The sequence below is a fragment of the Cheilinus undulatus genome, linkage group 22 (assembly GCF_018320785.1).
Source record: "Cheilinus undulatus linkage group 22, ASM1832078v1, whole genome shotgun sequence".
In the NCBI taxonomy this organism is placed as follows: domain Eukaryota; kingdom Metazoa; phylum Chordata; class Actinopteri; order Labriformes; family Labridae; genus Cheilinus; species Cheilinus undulatus.
Window position 1 is genome coordinate 21,896,376 of NC_054886.1, and position 19,545 is coordinate 21,915,920.

General features: G+C 38.5%; 2 protein-coding genes across 7 annotated transcripts in view; one reads left to right on the forward strand and one right to left on the reverse strand.

Annotated features, from left to right (window-relative positions):
* Positions 1-10,097, reverse strand: part of LOC121504871 (B-cell scaffold protein with ankyrin repeats-like) — a 33,575-nt gene extending 23,478 nt beyond the window's left edge. Inside the window, exons 1-6 of the mRNA XM_041779951.1 lie at positions 10,043-10,097; positions 9,324-9,725; positions 6,105-6,247; positions 5,873-6,011; positions 5,633-5,775; positions 3,967-4,081 (exon numbers count right to left, since the gene is read on the reverse strand). Coding sequence (XP_041635885.1) covers positions 3,967-4,081; positions 5,633-5,775; positions 5,873-6,011; positions 6,105-6,247; positions 9,324-9,725; positions 10,043-10,055 — 955 coding nt within the window. The 5' untranslated portion in view covers positions 10,056-10,097. The remainder of the gene's footprint in view (positions 1-3,966; positions 4,082-5,632; positions 5,776-5,872; positions 6,012-6,104; positions 6,248-9,323; positions 9,726-10,042) is intronic.
* Positions 10,098-17,271: 7,174 nt separating this feature from the next.
* Positions 17,272-19,545, forward strand: part of LOC121504175 (serine/threonine-protein phosphatase 2B catalytic subunit alpha isoform) — a 104,948-nt gene continuing 102,674 nt past the window's right edge. For all 6 annotated transcript variants that reach the window (XM_041778825.1, XM_041778826.1, XM_041778830.1 and 3 more), the window contains exon 1: positions 17,272-17,548. In XM_041778825.1, coding sequence (XP_041634759.1) covers positions 17,488-17,548 — 61 coding nt within the window. In that variant the 5' untranslated portion in view covers positions 17,272-17,487. The remainder of the gene's footprint in view (positions 17,549-19,545) is intronic.

Sequence of the window (19,545 nt, forward strand, 5' to 3'; positions counted from 1 at the left end):
AATACAGGCACACAGAGACAGACATCAGTGTTAAATACATAAATAAAGGAGCACATTAAGCAAAGGCAGGGCACAGAGATCAATAAAATGGTCTTAAAAACCAACATAAAATCAAAAATAAAAACCATAATAGGTCATCAGGTTCACATCAGTTATGAAAGGACGGATGCATGGGCCACATGCAAAAATAAAATATACCTCGATATACCTCACCTTTATTGTACCAAAGTTAATATGACCAATCCAATATACAGTATGTTAAGATATGATAGTAATTGAATATGCTTCAAGGAAAAGAAAAACGCCCATGTCAGCTTTCCATTTTTAAGCTTCAAAGTGATGAAAAACAAGGCAGTAGTTTGGTGGCCATAAGGGTTTTAGGGGGATGCTCTGTGCAACAGAGAGGGGAGACATGTATGTCTCATCTCCACATTTGGGCACAAAACACAGCTAAATGCACACATCTGCCATCTTTATAGGAGTGTTTGTGCTTGAATATGATTAACATGACATGCTTCATAAATTGGAAATTGAGACAGGATTGATAGTGGAGCAAAGGAGCACATCCCCTACTGCTATTTGCTGTCATGTTCTTTTGTCTTCATGCATCCTGATATGAATCCTGATATTATTTTGGATGTCAAAATGTTTAGTTGTCGTGTGTCTGTTCAGTTGTTAAAGAAAGCACATCTTTCTTACTGGCAACTTGAATGATGTTTTGCAACCTGTTCTTGTCTCTTATTGATAGATTGCCCAACCAGGCGATATAGGCAAAGCATCTGGGTTTTCACTGAATGTCAAGGTGTTTTAAATTACAGTACCCAGGTACATGTAATACTTAAGACTGCTCGCAATTTTAGTCATTTAAATAAAAAAATACAAAAAAGTACTACTTTCTTGTTTGCCATGGTATCTAAACAAAGATCAATATTGTTTGATTTTTTTACTTGAATGGTATCAAAGTTTGATATTCTGCAGTGTCGTGCTAACCCTAGGGAGTCAAATAGTTTTGAAATTGACTGTGCGGCTCAGCCAGGAAATGAACAGCAGGACCACTGTCAGTAAAGATTACACCACTTATATCACTTCCTCTACAGGTGATAGCTTGAAGTTGACCCGATGCAATCTAACACAATCAGGAGAGTCGAAAGAAAGGCACCTCGGAGGTGCTTATTGACTTGTTTATCATGGAGACATTTCCCTGTGCCCTTTTTAGCAGAGTTAAGGATCAATCTCAGAGCTGATGAAGCCATCAATCTGCCACATAATGAGCCCAGCTATAATGGAAAGGCTTTCTTTTCATGGTGGATAGTGTGCATCATGCACAGGAACGCCTTCAAACTGTGCGAGAAGTCTGTTCAGTACACATTGTTGCATGATGCACATTATCCCAGGGAAAGGATAGAAACAAATAAAAAGTCAAAAATTTAAGTTTTTCTACTGCAACACTAATTCCAAAACACTTGGGGTGCTGTGCAAAATTTAAACCAAAATGAACTGAGACATTTTAGCTTTTAATAAAAAAATATTAGCTCATTTTAAATGGCAGCAACTCATCTAAAAAAATTAGGGGCAGGGCCATGTTTGCCATCATGTAGGATCCTTTCTTCCTTTAACAACATTCTGTAAACATCTGGGAAGTGAGGAGACCAGTCACTGAAGTTTTGGGAGAGGACTGTTATCCCATTCTTGTCTGATGTAGGATTCTAGCTGCTCAACAATCCTGGGTCTTCTTTGCTGGATGTTTTTGTTCTATATTGCTTTAAATGTTTTTCTTTCTATTGTTGAAACGTCTGGACTGCAGGCGGGTTAGTTCAGCACCCAGACTCTTCTACTGTGAAGCCATGCTGCTTTGGTGGTTGCGGTATGTGGTTTAGCATTGTCTTGCTGAAGTATGTTAGGCCTTCTCTGAAAGAGACGCTGTCTGGATGGGAGCATGTGCTGCTCTGAAACTCCTGCATACTTTGCATCGATAGTGTCTTGCCAGATGAATGAGCTATCCACGCCATAGGCACTAATGCAACTCCATACCATCAGAGATGCAGGCTTTTGGACATTGCATCCATGGTTTCCAAAAAGAATTTCAAAAGAAAAGAATTTAATGTCTTGATTGATCTGACCACAGAACAGTTTTCCATTTTGCAATGTTAATCCTCAGATCCTACTATGTCCATTTTGAGGACATTCATCATTTTTATCATAATTTTTTTGAGTTGATAGTCACATTTTTATAGATTGAGGCATCAAATTTGGCCAAAGTTATTATTTTTCTTCATATTAAAAAAAAAAAAATGTGTTGATTGACACGAAATAGCTCCATTCATCCTTGCTTGTCCAAAATTGGACAAATACACTTCCATTAAAAACACGTTTTTTGACTGTCTATGGCACCAAAACAACTTAAAGCAACTGTTTCTTTGCAGTCACTCGATCACCAGGGATCTAAATTTCACCATTCCACAGTGATCCAGCAGATCGTGCCAGCGCACCATTTTAACCCCTTCAGCAACGTGCATGTAAGGTTTCTTCCATGGGCTCAGACTGAAGCGCTATTTCACCCACTAAACATCATCAGAATTAAATTAACCAATTCATGCCACTAGATATGAATGTCTGAGAGTGGGCTAGATGTGTAAGGAAAAGTTTGTATGCTCCTACGTGTGTCCTCGGGTGCAAATCTGCGTCTGTGTTTACAACCGGACATGCCGTAAGTGGAGTGTTTACAGTCGGAAATGCTACTTCTGAGTTTTGCAGTCTGGAACTAAGAAAGGGGGACATTTGGACAATTTCAACTTTGCCCTCACTTCATAGCAAGTGGATGGACATGTATGAGGATGCATGGGTCCTTTCGATCAATAGGTAAGAATATATCATATCTCAAATATGCAGTAAATTTATATATGCACATAATTGGCGTAATTGTGGTCATATTTTGGTTAGAGGTGGAAATGTGCATGTTCGTGATTCATATCCTACATGTGTCCTCTGATTTTTTATGCCTGTACATAAAATAAACCTAACATGAACAAATTCATTTGACCCCATATGATTTGGTAGAGGACGAGGCTCGAGAAAAGGATGGTAAAACTGGCGTGTTTTTCGCTCTGATAGACTCATCTGTTTAGCATGGACACTAAGCCCACTGAATCCAAGTCATAGGCATAGTGCACAATAACTGGCATAATTTTTTATTTTTTTTATTTTTTATTTTTTTTAGTGGTCAGGGTTGAAGCTGTTGAAGGAATTGAAGCAGTGAAAGTAAAAAAAAATTTATTTTATTAACACCTTTCTGCATGTCCGTTTTCTGGACAAAAAAGGATAGATGGAGCTAAAATATGGAATTTTGGCACTACCAAAAAAACCTAAAAAAACAAATTCAATGCATCAAATTCAGTTTTACAACTCATCATTGACATGGCCCAGACTGTATTCATTGAAAAAAGTTTTTTTTTTTTTTTTTTTTTTTTTTTAAATCTAGATCACTTTATATGGGAAATATGGTGTTTTTGTGTTTTTTTACCATAAAAAATATCAGTGACATGGTGTACAATAACTGGCATAAAAAGGGTGTAACATTGAATTTTTTTATTTTTTAGTGGTCAGGGTTGAAGTTGTTGAAGAGATTTGAAGCAGTGAAAGTAAAAAAATAAGTTGGAAAATGATTATTTTATTAACACCCTTCTGCATGTCCATTTTCTAGACAAACAAGGACAGATGGACCTAAAAATGACAAGGGAGCGAGGGTTAGAGGAACTTTGGCCCAGAGAAAATGGTGGCATGGTAAAATGTGCCCGTTTTAACATCTGGTATGTTGTTTATTTTCTATTGTGAATAAAGTACTGGTTTATGAGCTTCACAAATTAATGCATTATGTTTTCATTTACATTTTACACAGTGCCCCAACTTTTCGAAAATTGGGGCTGTACAATAATAAGTTTTGCGTGAGGAATAATGCTGTCTTTTTACCTCTTTCATATGTGTTGTCAAACTTCAGTCCCTGAAATCCTCCGGTGGGCATTCCTTCCAGCAGCATAGAGGACAACTTCTGATCCAGCCTCTCCACAGACATCTCCTGAAAAGCCTAAAGTCCAGTGTAAAAGACTGCTTACAAGCAAACCAGAGGTTAAGATTATATCTTCAGGTAAGCCTGCAAAAAAAGAGTACACGAGTAAAAACTAAATATGGTTAACTAACAACAGAAGTGCCAGAAGAGTGGAAATTTTGGATTTAGTTTTAAGATGCAGTCATTAGATGCAAAATTAAGCAGCCAGTATCAGTAAATCAGTAAGTACAATTGAGCTACTGCAGACTTTTAGTTTAAATTCACTTGGCAAACTCCTCTTTTGGCTCTGCTCAAGTTTGCTTCTTCAGCAAAAGAGCCCTAATCAAATCAAGTGTTCATGACTGAATGAAGGCTGCTCTCTCTTGAGCTGCAGAGGCAACTGTAAACTGTGGCGCATATAAACATCAGATATATGCTGACTCAATTTATCTACTGTTTCCCCACCTCCTTAAATTGACTTGAAGCAGATCAATTATAGGCAGTGTTTTTGGCGGCCATTGACTAATTTCTATAACTGAGTTACATAACGATGAGTCACTAGGTAATTTAGAGAACCTCAGATGAGGTTTTATCTTGAGGAAAGAGAATAGCTCAGCTATCAAATGTGCTTTGTACATTACTAAATCAATTATGAATAAGGTTATATTAATACAGTTAAAAATATGAACACCTAAAGTCTCAGGTTTGATTACTTTATCTCTACACAAAAACGAAAAAATGTATAATTTATGTTTTGACACAAATCTGTTCTGAGGCAGTCTGTGGCTGACTGATAGCTCTATGATGTTCCTTTAAGATTTATTTTTGGGATATTATGCTTATTTTGAGACAGGACAGTGGGTCAGTAGAAACTGGGGAGACAAAGACTATGGTTTAGTTAGTCAAAATGGTGTGGCATCAGTTCAATAGCTGCTCAAGCTATCTTATTCTTCAGGTCATTACCCAGAGTTCATGATGAGAGTTGGAATGAAGAGTGGTCGTAAATTGCGAGTATTGCCTTCCAGCTCGATCCTTCTTCACCACAACAGTCCAGTACAACGTCTGCAATAATGCCAATCCGCCTGTCAATCTCACAACCCTCACTCGTGAACAAAACCCCGTCAAACTCTGCAGATTATGCATTTTTTTAAAATAATCTTTCAATATGAATTGCCACGTAAAGAATGTTCAACATCATAACAGCAATAGCTGAAATTCCCTGCCTTTTGTCTGTGATTGTTGAAGCAAGAAAATAAAGAACAAAACAAAATACAATAAAAACTCCAATATTGTGCATGTTGAAGCTTAAGAGTTTTGCTAGACCTCTCTGGCTGAAACATACCATCCATAGCTACATTTTTACTGGATCTTTAACCTAGTTATAAATGAATGACTGTGGCTTAAGTGTCCTTGACGGTCAGGATCGCACCTTGGTTGGCAGTTCACATTCATTTGTATGGTACTTCCTACAAATTGGCGATTAATATGCAAATTGTAAAGCGTTCTGTATAAAATCCAAAAATCATAAATTTAAATGTGCAGGCTTTCGGCCAAGGGTAAAAGAGGCTTTTTCAAGGTTATTTTTCTTACCTGACACATAAAATCCACAGGGTCTGCAGCCCTCGCCAGAAGGCAGGTTATTTCCTCCATGTTGGTGTAGTATTGCATCTGTGCCTTAGTCATTGGTGCTCCATTACTGTACATGGTCACTCCGACTTTCCCTGCAGGAAAATCTGGAAGAGAAAAGTGAGGAAGCTTATAGTTGAAAAGTATGTTTAATGCTTATGTGTCAATGCAACGACACACACGATTTCTTGATATGTGATTTACCCGGTGCATTGATGCACAGGATGTGCTTGTTCCAGAGGACAGGCTTCACTCTCCGAGTCTGATTTTCACCAGTGAACTCAACCTCGGTGTCGCTGCCAGCCACCTCATTTTTCAAAAGAATGAACACTTCTGTGGAGCTCTGCCAAGAATTCAGTACATTGAACTGCAGTGTAATCAATGTTGTGGACGCTTTATGAAAAAGAAATGGCTTACTACTTTATGAGTGTCTCACCCCGCATGTAACTCTGGAGGGTACCACCAGCATGCTGGATCTGAGGCTGTGGGCTCCACTCGACTGTTCTTGTTCCGTATTTTGCTCTGATCTTGATGGTTTACGCGTCAAAGGGCTGACATTTGCTGCTGAAGCTGACACGCCTACAAGGGATGGGACATAAATCATCAAACTCAATTTTGTAGCAGTGATGCCTGCAAAAAAAACGCTTCAGACACCATAAACTTTCCAGCTGAGCTGTGATAGAAGCACAGCATCAATATGCATGCTCCGCAGAGGAAGAATGAAACCGACGTTTTGATTCTTTGGCTTTGGTTTTGAGTGAAAAATCTCAAAAAAAAAAAAAAGAGAAGAAAATGGAAATTTGATTAATGAATTACATTTGCATTTACATCTCCAGAGGGCAAACTAAAGAGCTCAGGCCTTATACAACTACCTGATGTGTAGGATGCAAACTACAAACATGGCAGCAGTGAATATGGTGATAATTTGTACCTCAAAACTAGCAAAATAACCATCAACAGTGAGAACAGATCAGATCAGGTGACTCATGACTACACCGTCAGCAGTGTTTGTAACCTGCTTGTCCAACATTTTCTTCACGTATGGACATAACAGCCTCTGCATATCGCTTTAATTAGTTTAAACTAAATGCGTTCAAAGATGTCGTTCGTATAACAACTGTTCAACAGAAAAACAGAAAGCATCCTTGCAAATGCTCAAAGGGGTTAAGGTCAGGCCTCTGTGCAGGCCAATCACGTTCTCCCACACCGAACTCTTCAAACCATGTCTTTACAGTCCTTGCTTTGTGCACTGTCTGGGGCACAGTCACGTTGGAATAGAAAAGGGCCCTCCCCAAACAGTTGCCGCAAAGTTAGAAGCATAGCATTGTCCAAAATGTCTTTGCATGCTGAAGCATTAAGATTGCCCTTCACAGGCGATAAAGGGCCAATCCTAAACCTGACAAACAGCCCCATAACATTATCTCTCCTCCACCAAACTTCACAGCTGGCACAGTGCAGTCAGGCAGGCAACGTTCTCCGTTCTTGCTGTTGTTCCTAAATGCCTTCACTTTCACTTACAGCCGATGGTGGAATATCCAGTGGGGATGAAACAGCATAAACCATCTTATTGCAAAGGTAGCATGCCATTTTTGATGATGCTTCATGAACATAATAAAGTGAAAATGGTACTAAATAAAGAGTCGCTTAGCAGCTGAAAGGCCGGCTCTTATGACTGAGCTGAGCCAAATGATTCAAATTCCTAAAAAGAGACAGAATTCCCATCATCACAAAAGAAGGCTGGATGGAAATTTCCGGTTAAAAAAAGCAAGCAAAATCAGGGTTTACTGTACCAAACTGGACTGCTTTGTGGAAATAAAAACAAATCGAAATTTGTACTAGTAGCATTTCAGAACAGCTAGCGTTGACACTTCTGGTAACCTAAGACTTAGCAAAATAGTAAAAGCTGTAACTAAGCAGAACTTGTATCTCAGTAGCCTGACAGCTGCTGACGATAAAATCTCTGCCCTTAAACTGTTTTTAAAAACCTTCTTTGTAATTTAAATATAAAACACAAACATTAAAAAGTTGTTTTATGTTACTTTGCATTAGTGGTTGCTCTCTCTGTCATGAAGTACATTTTTTCCTTCTTCCCCTCATCAAACGCCCACATGTCTGTTGTATGAGCTAACAAACAAACAGCATTATCCTGTATGAATAGGGAAGTGTACTTCTGGATTTAAATATAACAGTTCGTGAGCTCCTAGCCTGAACCACTTCACTGTATCAGTGCAATGAAGTGATGCAGAGTGCACTTGAATTTGCATGTCATGATGAGTAGTCAGTGGTGACCAAAGAGGAAAGACTGGCTATTTGCATCAGATGTTCCTGCACACACACCTGTTTAAACACAAGCCCCCTCCTCTGCTTTATGATCTTATACAAATAGTGCAATTAGGAGAAACAGGAAAGCAGGTAGGGGATAATTAGCAGGGCAGATGAGGACATGCAACATATATAACAGTTTGAAGAAAGATGCCCCTGAAGCTGCGGCTGAAGAAAATATTGGATGTCAGTCTTCAGCATACACATTTCTCAGGAAAAAAAAATGTCAGTAAACAGGTTTCCAAGCTGCTGCTCAGGCATACTCTGAAATAATGAGCATTCTTTTCTCCTCACACTTATGGCAGAGGAACAGCAAGGCCATGTGACATTTTTCCTGTAGGAATGGTTAGTTAAAGAGGGTCACGGTGCTCTGGGTTTGCAGGAATGGAATGTAAATTGGGATAAAATTCTGGTTTATTTTCCTGTCATGCATTTGGACATTTGTTGGTGGTGAACAGGCTGAGACTGATGTCTTAACTGAACCATATTTTGTCTTAATAGAATGACCTCTTAGTGCCAAATAACTATGAAACAGATGCTTTGGTATCATGACACCAGATTCATCAACTTTGATATGATTCTCTTAAAAGCTGATGCCAGCTAGGGTAACATGGTAGTAAAAATACAAGCACAGAGCTGCCAATACTGCTCAATTTCTCATTTTGCAGTCCCAAAAATGCAGGCAAAACTCTGCACACTCTCTAACTTAAACAAATATGCTGCCAGACTCTCTCTCAAATATGGCTAAAGACAGGAAGTTTTTACAGATTCAACACTTTACCAAAAAATCAGTGATTAAATTAACTGAGACTGTATTGTTTTACAGCTCATAATGTTATAAAGTTTTGAAATTTGTAACATTTTGCAAGGGTCTGATGAAGATTTAGTGCAAAATGTAGGTTTAAAAACTGACTGTTGCATTAGAGCATTGTCAGCTATACTAATACATGTTTTTGATCATAAATGCTTTCTTCATGGTAATGTTGAATTTTTCAAATCAGAAAATCTCTTATTAGATTTAAAAAGATGTGAGAATTTTGGAGCTTTGGAGGGGCTAAGATTGTTTTTTTCCCCTCAGTAGTTTCTGTAGTATGAATGCACACTAAGGGGACATCTTAGGAAGCCCCTTGTGAAGCATGGTGTGTTCACGATTAACTTGTTTTGTAGATGTTGTTAGAAGCATTAGAGGATGTTTCAGCATTACGTCTCTGAAGTCAATCGCAGCTAAAGAAGAAATCCCCAGAACTTGGTCGACAGGTAGTCCTTGTTCTTCAGGCACCCAAGAAAGTAAAAAAAAAAAGAAGTGAAAACAGTTTATAAACTAATACCGTACCTTTTGCCACAATGTCAGTGACAGCCGACAGGTATTCATGAGCATCTTGTTCACTTGAGATCTGCAGGCACTCATCTCCGTTCAGAGGCACCAGCTCAAGCAGAGGGGTCAGACTCTCCACGCCACATAAAAGCACCACCACGTGGGCTGAGGGACTCAAAACGCGGGACAGGAAGAAGCGCTGCATCTGACACAGACCCTCCAGCATGCCTTTGGAGAGGATCAGGAGCTTGCAGGTGTACTGGGCCAGCCAGAGGAAGTCATCAGTACGTCGTCCCACCAGCGTGGTGGCGATGTCATAGCAGCAGATTCCGGCCTCTGAGATGGGACCAGTGAAGACTGAGTGCAGGTAGGTGGCCCATTGCTCTGCCTCTGTCTCATAGATGATTAACAGCTCCTTAGCTACAAGAAAATGTTTTTAATGAGAAAACTTTTCCAATAACTGCCTGTAATATAAGTATTTACTATCTTGTAAGAAAAAAAAATCACATATCTGGGCTTCTACTTCTAGTGAAGCATAATAAAACATGCTGTTTGGAGAGCAGTGACACCTACAAAAACATGAGGAGAATGTTTAAATTGTTCTTATTCTCTAAGTGTTGAAAAGATCCATAAATCAGACAGAATCTTTTATTAACACAATTGATCATGTTCCCTACCCCTGCAGAAATGTGAGCAGTGATTAATTAAAGAATAAATAATGCATAAGGATAGCTTACCTGTCTGGCTCATGGCTCCAGCGCTGTTTGTCTGCAGGTCTCACTCCACAGTGACATGGAAAACAGTGCTGCTATTGTTAGGACGAACTCAGATAAGAGGGAGTTTCCTGCTACACTTAGATGGAAAAAAAGAAATGAGACCATTTTTGGGGTGGATGTCAAGCTTGCTCTCTGCTGTGGTTACAAGAACCAAGATTGGAAGTGATTTTTGAAAGTAAAATTTAAACCACCAATTGTTTAATGACAACCGTTCCAAGAAACTCAGCCAGTGGAATTAAATGTACGTCATGCACTATTAAAGCGTTGGGATCAGACCTCTCAAAAGAGATTTTTAAAAATTTTGACAACCAAAACAAATCATCAATGGACATTTCCTTAATAAAAGTTCTACCAAAGCTGGTTCCCAAAATGAATGGTTTCATGTTTAAATATGTCAAATTGAATTATTAAAGCCCAATGCCTTCATGATGTTTAGTCACTGTAAACGGTTGCATGGCAAAATGATGGGTCACTTTCTTTGTCTCATGATGTCATGGTTGATTATGTTTAAAAAAGATGGGAAAATTGAAGTTATTCCTCATTTCTTCCAGTCAGGATTTGTGTGGGGCTTTATATGGTGCTGTCTTTGGCAGAGTGATACTTCTTTAGCTTTTCTGATTACAGAGTCTTTGCAAAGTCGTGTTTCTGTAGCAAAAATATCTCTTTATCTCAACCAGCAAACGTATCACTAACAGAGAATCATCACAGTAGAAAATATTATAAAAGGTGTTTCTGCCATTTGTTGTTACTCATGCCGGGATACCTGCTGAACAGCACCCTTTACAGACCGTAAGAATAACTGTATGCAAATTATCAAGCTTCTTCCCCATAGTTTTTTTTTTTAAAGATTTATTTTTGGGCTTTTATTAGAGAGAGAGACAGTGGATAGAGTCAGAAACAGGGAAGAGAGCAGGGAGAGACATGCAGGAAATAGTGCCACGGGCCGGGCTCGAACCCAGGTCGCCTGCGTACATGGTGCGCGCCTTAACCACTCAACCACCTGTGTGCCCCGCTTCTTCCCCATAGTTTATCAGCTTTTTGATTTCATATAGAGGCATTGGTAGATTTTTTCTCGACTGAATAATAACCAGCTAACAGTCTACCACAGAAAATTTAGATAACTTTAAATGATTTCAATCAGAAGGGACTTAATAAGAGTTATCTGTAACTTATTTTCGAGTTTGGAAATGTTTGGAAATGTGAAGTGTCCTTAGACATAGACTCCATTATGAAGTCTGAGGCTAGCAGCAGTCCATTGTTTTATTGTGTCTGCTGCAACCCTCCTCCACCCCAGCCACCTCCATAGAATACAATAAACTTAACTCCAGCTTAAAGTGGAGTACGTTGAATCAAGCAAAGAAAAAACATGATTATAAAAGCCCAGCAATGAAAAACTGCATATGCAGTATGTTTGTAAATCCGCTTCCAAGGAGCTCTCAGCTGAAATGGTAACAAAAAAATGGCCCAAAGAAATCTGCAGGATAGGACATCCCCAAAAGAGCTGATCAAAGGAGAAGGTTAAGATGAAGAGTGGACTCCTGACTTCTGGCTTAGAGGTGGCGATGGAGGAATCAGGGTGGCACAGGGGAGCTGCACCCGAATACTGATGAGACGTAATGGAGGTGGCTGGGGTGGAGGAAGGTTGCAGCCGTTGCAATGAAACATCAGACTGACTGCAGAGGTGAGGAGAACAGATTATAAATATGACAGCAGCAGGATGATTGGATTGAGAGGGGTTGTGGCAGAATGGGATTGGCTCAGAACTTGAGAGAGTAGATGCCCATACCAGCTGATTAGCAGAGTAAGGACAGGGGGACATGTGAATGAGTGATTATTAGTGAATGGAAATTGAACAGTTTTCCTGCTTGAAGTTCGCTTAGCTTCATTTTAAAACCCCTGTGTGGAGTTTTTAGATGGTATTAATAAGACTTTAAAAATCATTGTTTGAAGTTCAGTTTCATCCAATTATAAAAATCATAAAACCCATAAACACAATTTTTCCATTTTTCCTTAATACCCATACATCTATGTTTAACTCAAGATAATCAACAAAATGATATCAAATGAAAACAAAATAAAATTGACTCTAATGCAAAGAAAACAAATGATGATTAAAAACTCTGCAATCAAACACTAAATACACGGTATTTTCATAAATCTGCATCCATGGAGCTCTCAGTTGAAACAATAACAAAAGATGGCCCAAAGAAATGTGCTGCCCAACTCTGCCCACATTCACAGGTGCTAGTTATTTTAAATTGTGGTGTCTGTTCAATGAAACCTGCACTCCATAAGGTGTTTTCATTACTAATAGTAAACCATTATTTTTATTGCATGGATGATGGATGAATTTCACATAATGAGGGAGAAAACCTGTTTCCAGAGTGCTTTGTTAGTAGCCTGCAGTAAGTACAAACCAGGAAGGCCACTTTTAACAGCTGTTTTTAAAGTTTGATGCAAAAATAATGATGGTTTACTATATTTTAAGTGCACTTTATAGAGTGAAGGTTTTTTTTACACACACTTCAATTTAAAAAAAAACAAGCAGTGGAGGCAGGCAGGGCTGAGCATTGTGTCTTAACTTGACTTGGAAATGTCTAGTGGGGCCACACTGCTATGGGGGTAGGGGTTAAGGTTAAGTCAAGGCAGGGATCACTGTTAAGAGAGTGTGCAGCCAGTGGCAGAGATTAATCATGGTCTATCACAAGCGCAGTAAGTAGCACAAAACATGACAGAGATAAATCATGAGCATGGCTGTTTCCTGCTTCCTTGTGTAGCACTCTTTGGCATAACAGTCAGTGTTTCCACAGCAACGATAAACATACTGTGTGATTGCATGGCAGCTCTGATGTAGCAGCTTTGTCTTGATGGCTACCACAAGACACATCCTGTTACAACTATCGACTTTTAACTTTATAACTGTACAATTAAAGTTAGGGATTTTTCTGGCTTTGGAAACTAATGAAAATATTCTATTTGTACTTTGGTAAGTCAGTATTCATTTCAGTTTCTCGTTTACCTCTTATATGTAATGTATTTTTCAAAGTTGTACTTAAGGGTAGAATCTGGACTACATGGTGATAAACTGAATGGAGGTGGCGAGGGTGGAGAAGGGTTGCAGAGTCCACACTGAATTGACAGGCTGACTGGGAAAAAGAATGACAGCTTTAAATGACAGGTGCATGATGATTAGTCAAACGAGGTTGCGGCAGAATCTGATTAGCTGAATTGTGAGCGTCGGTCCAGGTCTTAAACAATCCAGTTGCACTGTGTGAGCTGATATTTCACCACGACTTTTATATACACAGCTTGAAATGGACAAAAACAAACTAAAAGTTCCACACAGGGCCTTTAACAACAGAAAATAACCTGAGTAGATGTATGTATATGAGAGCAAAAAGCAGCAAATAATAAATGCAAAGGTCATGGGAAAGCAGACAACAGGTGCTCACAAAGTCACAGACTCGTCTAGAGTTTAATTAAGTCTGCAGAGCTGTGGGTGCAAAGATGAGGAATAGAACCTGAGGCGTGTTAAAACTAATGATGAGGTGCGAATGTCCCCACAACAGGCAGGCATGAAAAAGGCTGGGATGTTCTGACCTACTAGCACAATCCCTCATCGAGAGAAATTTTTTAAAAAACACTCATGGCTTCATTAATGTCCTCCACCTTCCAAACAACTGACTCATTCCACTTCAATATCTTGCTAATAGCAGTTTGCCACCATTTATTCCTTTTGTGCAGCACAGGGGGTGACTGAAAAGCTCAACTGTTGAGAAAATGAGCAGGTGAACACTGAGGTCTCCTTCATGCTGATCGTCAGTGCCATGCATTTGGTGACTCACCAGAGAAGGATCATTTTGTTCCCATGCATGAGGCATAAACTTTCACTTGATACTTTTCTGTATGAACAGGAAATGACTAGTGACTAACAGAAAAAGATCTTTATATAAAGCAGCCACTTTACTGTGACTACAGTTGAAACAAGTAAGCTGGCAGCTTGATAATGTTATCATCAGTGTAAACAAACAAGACTGAAACTGTTAGCCTTGTCCTGAAGTTGGTACAAGAGGAAAAGGACATTGGGTAATCGAAACCAAAACAGCTTATCTTCATGGGAGCAGGAATAGTCTATGCGGATGTAGAAGACAGGTATTCCATTAGGCTGTAAGATAACTTGTGTGCTCTTCTACAACTCCCCTGTAGGTGGCTCAAGAGAAAAAAAAACATTGAAGGCCCTGTTGACATTTTGCATTAAGGATCGTTTGGAACATTCAGATACCAAGTTTGACTGCTCTTGGAAGGTGCATTCACACTACACTATTCATAACAATACGTCATCAGTGACAGCCTCTGTCATTATGAAATGTTCTTTTTTAAATTAACCATTAAATTTGGCTTTCCATCTCATACACTAAAGACTATTCATGCTGATTGGTTTGAGAACATCAGGTCAAGAAATCATGGGGTTGATGTAGTTATCATAAATCACTTAGGTTGTATATTAAAGTACAAATGTTCATAATGGCCTTATTTCTTATCAGCATGTCTTTAAGTGGCATTTTAATTAATCATTAGTCATTACAAAGCACTAACTGATATCTTATTTAAATCAGTGTTAACAAACTTTCCAATGATATTTATAGCACATTATTTTTTGCTATTAAAGTGAAGGTGAGGTGAAAAGTTGAAGAGCAAATATGCATCTAAACAATTACTTATGAGGACATTACATGTAGCTTTCCTACAACATAGTCATAAATTCTGCCATCAGAATTTTTTAGATAATTGTCCTGAATTTCCATCATGTTAAAGTTATTTGCTCAGAATGTTGGTGTAATTTTAGGGAATATGTTTGAATGTTTTGAAGAGTTTGATATGAGGTTTTAGGGGGATTTGCTTTGAAAATTTTGAATAGTTTCATGGGAATTTGGAGAATTTATAATTAAGTTTGGGGGGATTTGAGTGGAAATTAGGGGGTTGGACTTTACTTCAAAAATTTCCTGAATTTCCCCAGACATTTTTCACTATTTGTTTGTATTTTGGGGGAATTTGTTTGGAAAATTTCCCAAAAATTTTCATTGAAATTCATTCGTATTTTGGGGGAATTTGATCAGAGATTTTGGGAGGAATTATATTTGAAAGTTTTGGGCAATTTGCTTTGGAATTTTCTGGATTTTTTGATGAAAGGTTATTTGAATCTTTACCTCTTTTCAGAAAGTTTAACTTAAACATTTTGGGAATATTCAAGAACATTTTGAGTTATTGTTGTTGTGATTATTGCAAAAATGTGAAAGATTTTTTTACAGAATTTTTTGGTAATACCTTGGAAATTTTGTTTTGGGAGATTTGTTATATTTTGGTAATCATTAATAACTTGAAAGGACATTTTCCAAGACCTCCAGAAGTTTAGTGGAAATTTAGGCCTTGTACACACAGAGACAAAAACAATATATTTCTGTTTCATTTTGAAAAATTTTTCTGTAAACACAAAATCATTTCAAGAAATGTCCGCATAAGGCATATAAGTGGCGCTGTAATGCTGCCACTGAAATGTGAAGATTGAAGATTGTGAAGCAAGCACCATTTCTTGCACACGGTGGTTGTTGAGGAGCAGAAGACATGAACATAATCATCTGCTATTATTGCTGCTGTTGGCTGGACTCACGGCTTAAGTGGGCTACGACATAATAATTTCAGGAAAGATGTGTTTGATTGTCCACATGCAGGCAAAACAATTGCCCTATGCAGATTTGTTCACTTTTGGACACAAAAAGCTCAATAAGTAGCGTTTTTGGGCTCCCAGAACGCTGGTTCAGTGTGGATGAAACCAACCGCCAATACAATAAAATACTTTTGCAGATACTCTGAACTTGTCTCTGTGCGGGCGGCCCCTTAGTTCCACTATTTTTTCCACATTCCTTTCAAGTGTGGAATTTGGGGTAATTTGTTTTTAAATATTTTAGAACTTTTATGAAAATTTAGGGGGATATGCTTGTATATTTTGGAGTTTTATTTGAAGTTTAAGAGGGGGATTTTTTTTTTTTTTTTGCATTTTTTTCAGAATTTGTTTGGATTTTGGGGGAAATATTCTGGTAAATTTTCCAAAAAATTCAAATTTCCATTGCAAATAATTTGTAAATTTTGAGGAATTGGATTAGAAATTTAAGGGGGGAATTTTCTTTGAAGTTTTGCTTTGAATTTTTTCCAGGAATTTTCTTTGAATTTTTGACGAGTTTTTTTTTTTTTTTTTTTTTTCTTAATGTCTTGCTTTTTTCAGAACGTTTCAATAAAATCTTGGAGTATTTTGTTGGGAAAATGTTGAAGTTTTTCACAGAAGTTTTGCTAATGTCCTCAAAATTTCAGGAAGTCTAGGAAGATTTTTTCTTTTTTTTTTTTTGGAAATCATTAGTAATTTTAAAGGAAATTTTCCAAGAGGTCTTCCAGAGGTTTCAGAAATGTAGTATATACCATACATCTTGTCAATATATGACACAGTCTCTTACTGAGTGTAGTTTCTGCAGAAACAGGGCCTTATGGAGGTGTGTTGTGCTGTTTAGCACTTTGAAAAAATATTCTTACTTACTGTAAATAAAGAACCATAGTTTCGTTTTGTTTTGTACAGTAAAATAAGCCTTTTGTTCTCATATGCAGATACCATTTTTGGTGAAAACTATTTTCTGTTCAAAGGCAGGGCTTAGGTTTTATACTTCTCAGGTCCCACTCAGCTAAATTAGAGGGAGAAATTAAAAAAAAAAGCTTTCTAAACAAAACCATGGGTTTCAGGAGGTTATCACAAAATGACATGACTCACTGGGTTCCTTTTATCTTTTAAGTTTTGAAGTTAGATGTTGTTTTTTTCCTCTTTTTTCAGTTAAAAACAGAATTTCAGTGCAATTTCTAAATATCTTAAAATCACGTAAAATGTAAATTATTGATATTTCTATGGTACCATATAGTCTACTTACATTTGCAATGTGTTTTATTTGATGTTTTCATTCATTTTTGAATTTTAAGTGTATCATAAGTTATTCATACCAGGTCAGATTGACACAGAAGCAGCCCTTTGATGAAAGTGAATACAGGGAGAATAAGAGTCTGTCGGTCTCCACCAATAGGAAGAGTCGCTGTGACTTGGAGGCGGGTCTTGGTAGGTTAGCAGGCTAGGCTGCGCACTGCGCTGAGACAACTTGATACAGAGTAACAGTAAATCAGACAGAGCAGCTCCTACAGCTCCAGCAGTGAAATTGTAACCCTGTTGCAAGTATTTTTGGCCGCTGATAGGACCGAGTGAGATCACTGCGGTCTCTTTTCTCGGATAGACTCAAGAGTTGTTCGTCAAGAGCAACGCAGGGACCGTTTTCAGTCTCATTTCTGCTATATCTCAATATTATATCACACTGGAAATGTCCGAAAACAAGCCGAATGATGAACCGAAGTTATCTACGACGGACAGGGTGGTGAAATGTAAGTGTATTTATTTTTATGCCATACTAAAACGAGACGCTACCACAGCTCTCCCTCTGACCAGAAGACTTGAAGGAAGCCCTGTCGTAGCAGCAGCAACAGCGGGAGCAGTAAACGTAGTCGAAATTTGTTTGCTGGCTATGGAGGAAGAAGGGTGTTAGCCGAGGTATGACAGCAGCTGTAAACTAGGAAGTGAGGGTAACTCCACTTTGAAGACCAGAGCAAGATTTTTTTCTTTAAATATTTGACATTCTGCCCGTGGGGCGTGATATAGCCGCTTGTCTGTATGTGCACTGTTTTCATTAGCAGCGAATAGTATGACAGATGCGTGATCATTTCGATTCATATGCACAGTGCACGCAGCTTTACAATATGCATGCAGATATTGCACAACCAATGCAACCCGAAGGCGATTTTACCTTCATATTGCATGCATCACCAAGCATACTTTTACCAAGGCTCCTTTTTTTCACCATTGCATAATAGTACTTGATGTCGCCTATGTTTTGTAATCTCACATTTTGGTTCATCGTGTGCTCCATGCCATATGGGCTGGCTCTTCCTGCCTTCTGTGTTTACAGGTCTGACATTCCACCTTTGCAGTCTACCATAAAAATGCAATAAAGATCATAATCTAGACGACCTACCCCTTGAACAACAAGGAGCAAACGTAGCCTGCCTGGTTTCATGTCAGTTGACATTTTTGTTGCTTTATTTGCAGCATAAAAACCTATCTTGTGCTTTAGAACATGAACACTAAATCTATATACATGTCTAATGCTGGAAAACCAGTTCTAAGCCTTTCCTCATAAGCAACACAAGCAGATTGCATTTATATGTCCTGCTTGGTTTTCTTCCAGCACGAGTTGCAACCATTATCCTTTCCACCTCCAGTACATCCCAGCAGGCTTGTGCAGCGATCCCAGTGCGCTCACAAGCACACAAGAGGGAATTGTTGAGTAATTTTGTCCAGGCTTAGTTGCTGGGGTTCAACTGGTTGAAATGATTAGATCATCAGTGACCATTAAACATTAGGATTTAGCTGGGAAAAGCTAGTGCTACAGTGTTCAAAGGACCATGACTGGAATCATTTACTGTATTAAAGGCGAGCCTGAGCTCTGGCTCGCTAAGCTCTATCACAAACATAGTTCCCCTTCAGTGCTTTCTCAGGCTTAGCTTTTGCCATTTGAAAAATGTTCAACTGAATGATAACTGCAACAATTTCTTCACAGTGATAGCCAGTTGTGTTCGGTCTACATTCTGCTCTGAAATGGGGTTGAATGTTAAAAGAGAGTCACACCATGTCGTGGGTGCTTTTGTGATGAATATTTCAAGAGATCATCCCCCTACAGTCTCCAGCAACTTGAAGGGTAATGAAAAATGGATATGACAAGTATGGTTTTTTGAAGAGATTTAACAATATCACCAGGAGACTTGGCTGGTTGTGGATCAGGAACTAGAGAAGCCATCATATTGCATGTCTCGATTCTGCCTTTTTACCACTGTCCTCCTCGTCTGCTAAGTGACGCTATGCTGTGGTCTTAATCAGGTTAAAACGTATTGATTGGTCATTAGAGAGGCTGCGTGTAAGGGAATCTGAGAGCTCACTCCTAAACCTGATGTGGAGATCAACAAAGTAATTGAACTCATTATTCATTCATCAAGTTTCAAGAAGTCGGTGTTTTGGTAATGCATCACTATTATGACAACATGGACACTGGCTGTGTACAAAGCACCTCTCCAAAATAACTGCAGGCTATAGGTGTGAAGTAATTTGTTTTCAGCTGCCTGGTTTGCCCCGCTACAAGGTGTCAGTCCAACTTATCATAAGTGCTTTGCATCCACCTGTTCTCAAAATGCATTATCATAATGCTTCTGAACGCTGCTGCCGCATAGTAATTACTCAAAGGAGTTTAATCAGCTGAGGCAGGAAAAGTTGCATAATTTTCATAGTGTTTTTAGCCCTGGCAGAAAGAAACTGGAATAAATGAGCAATT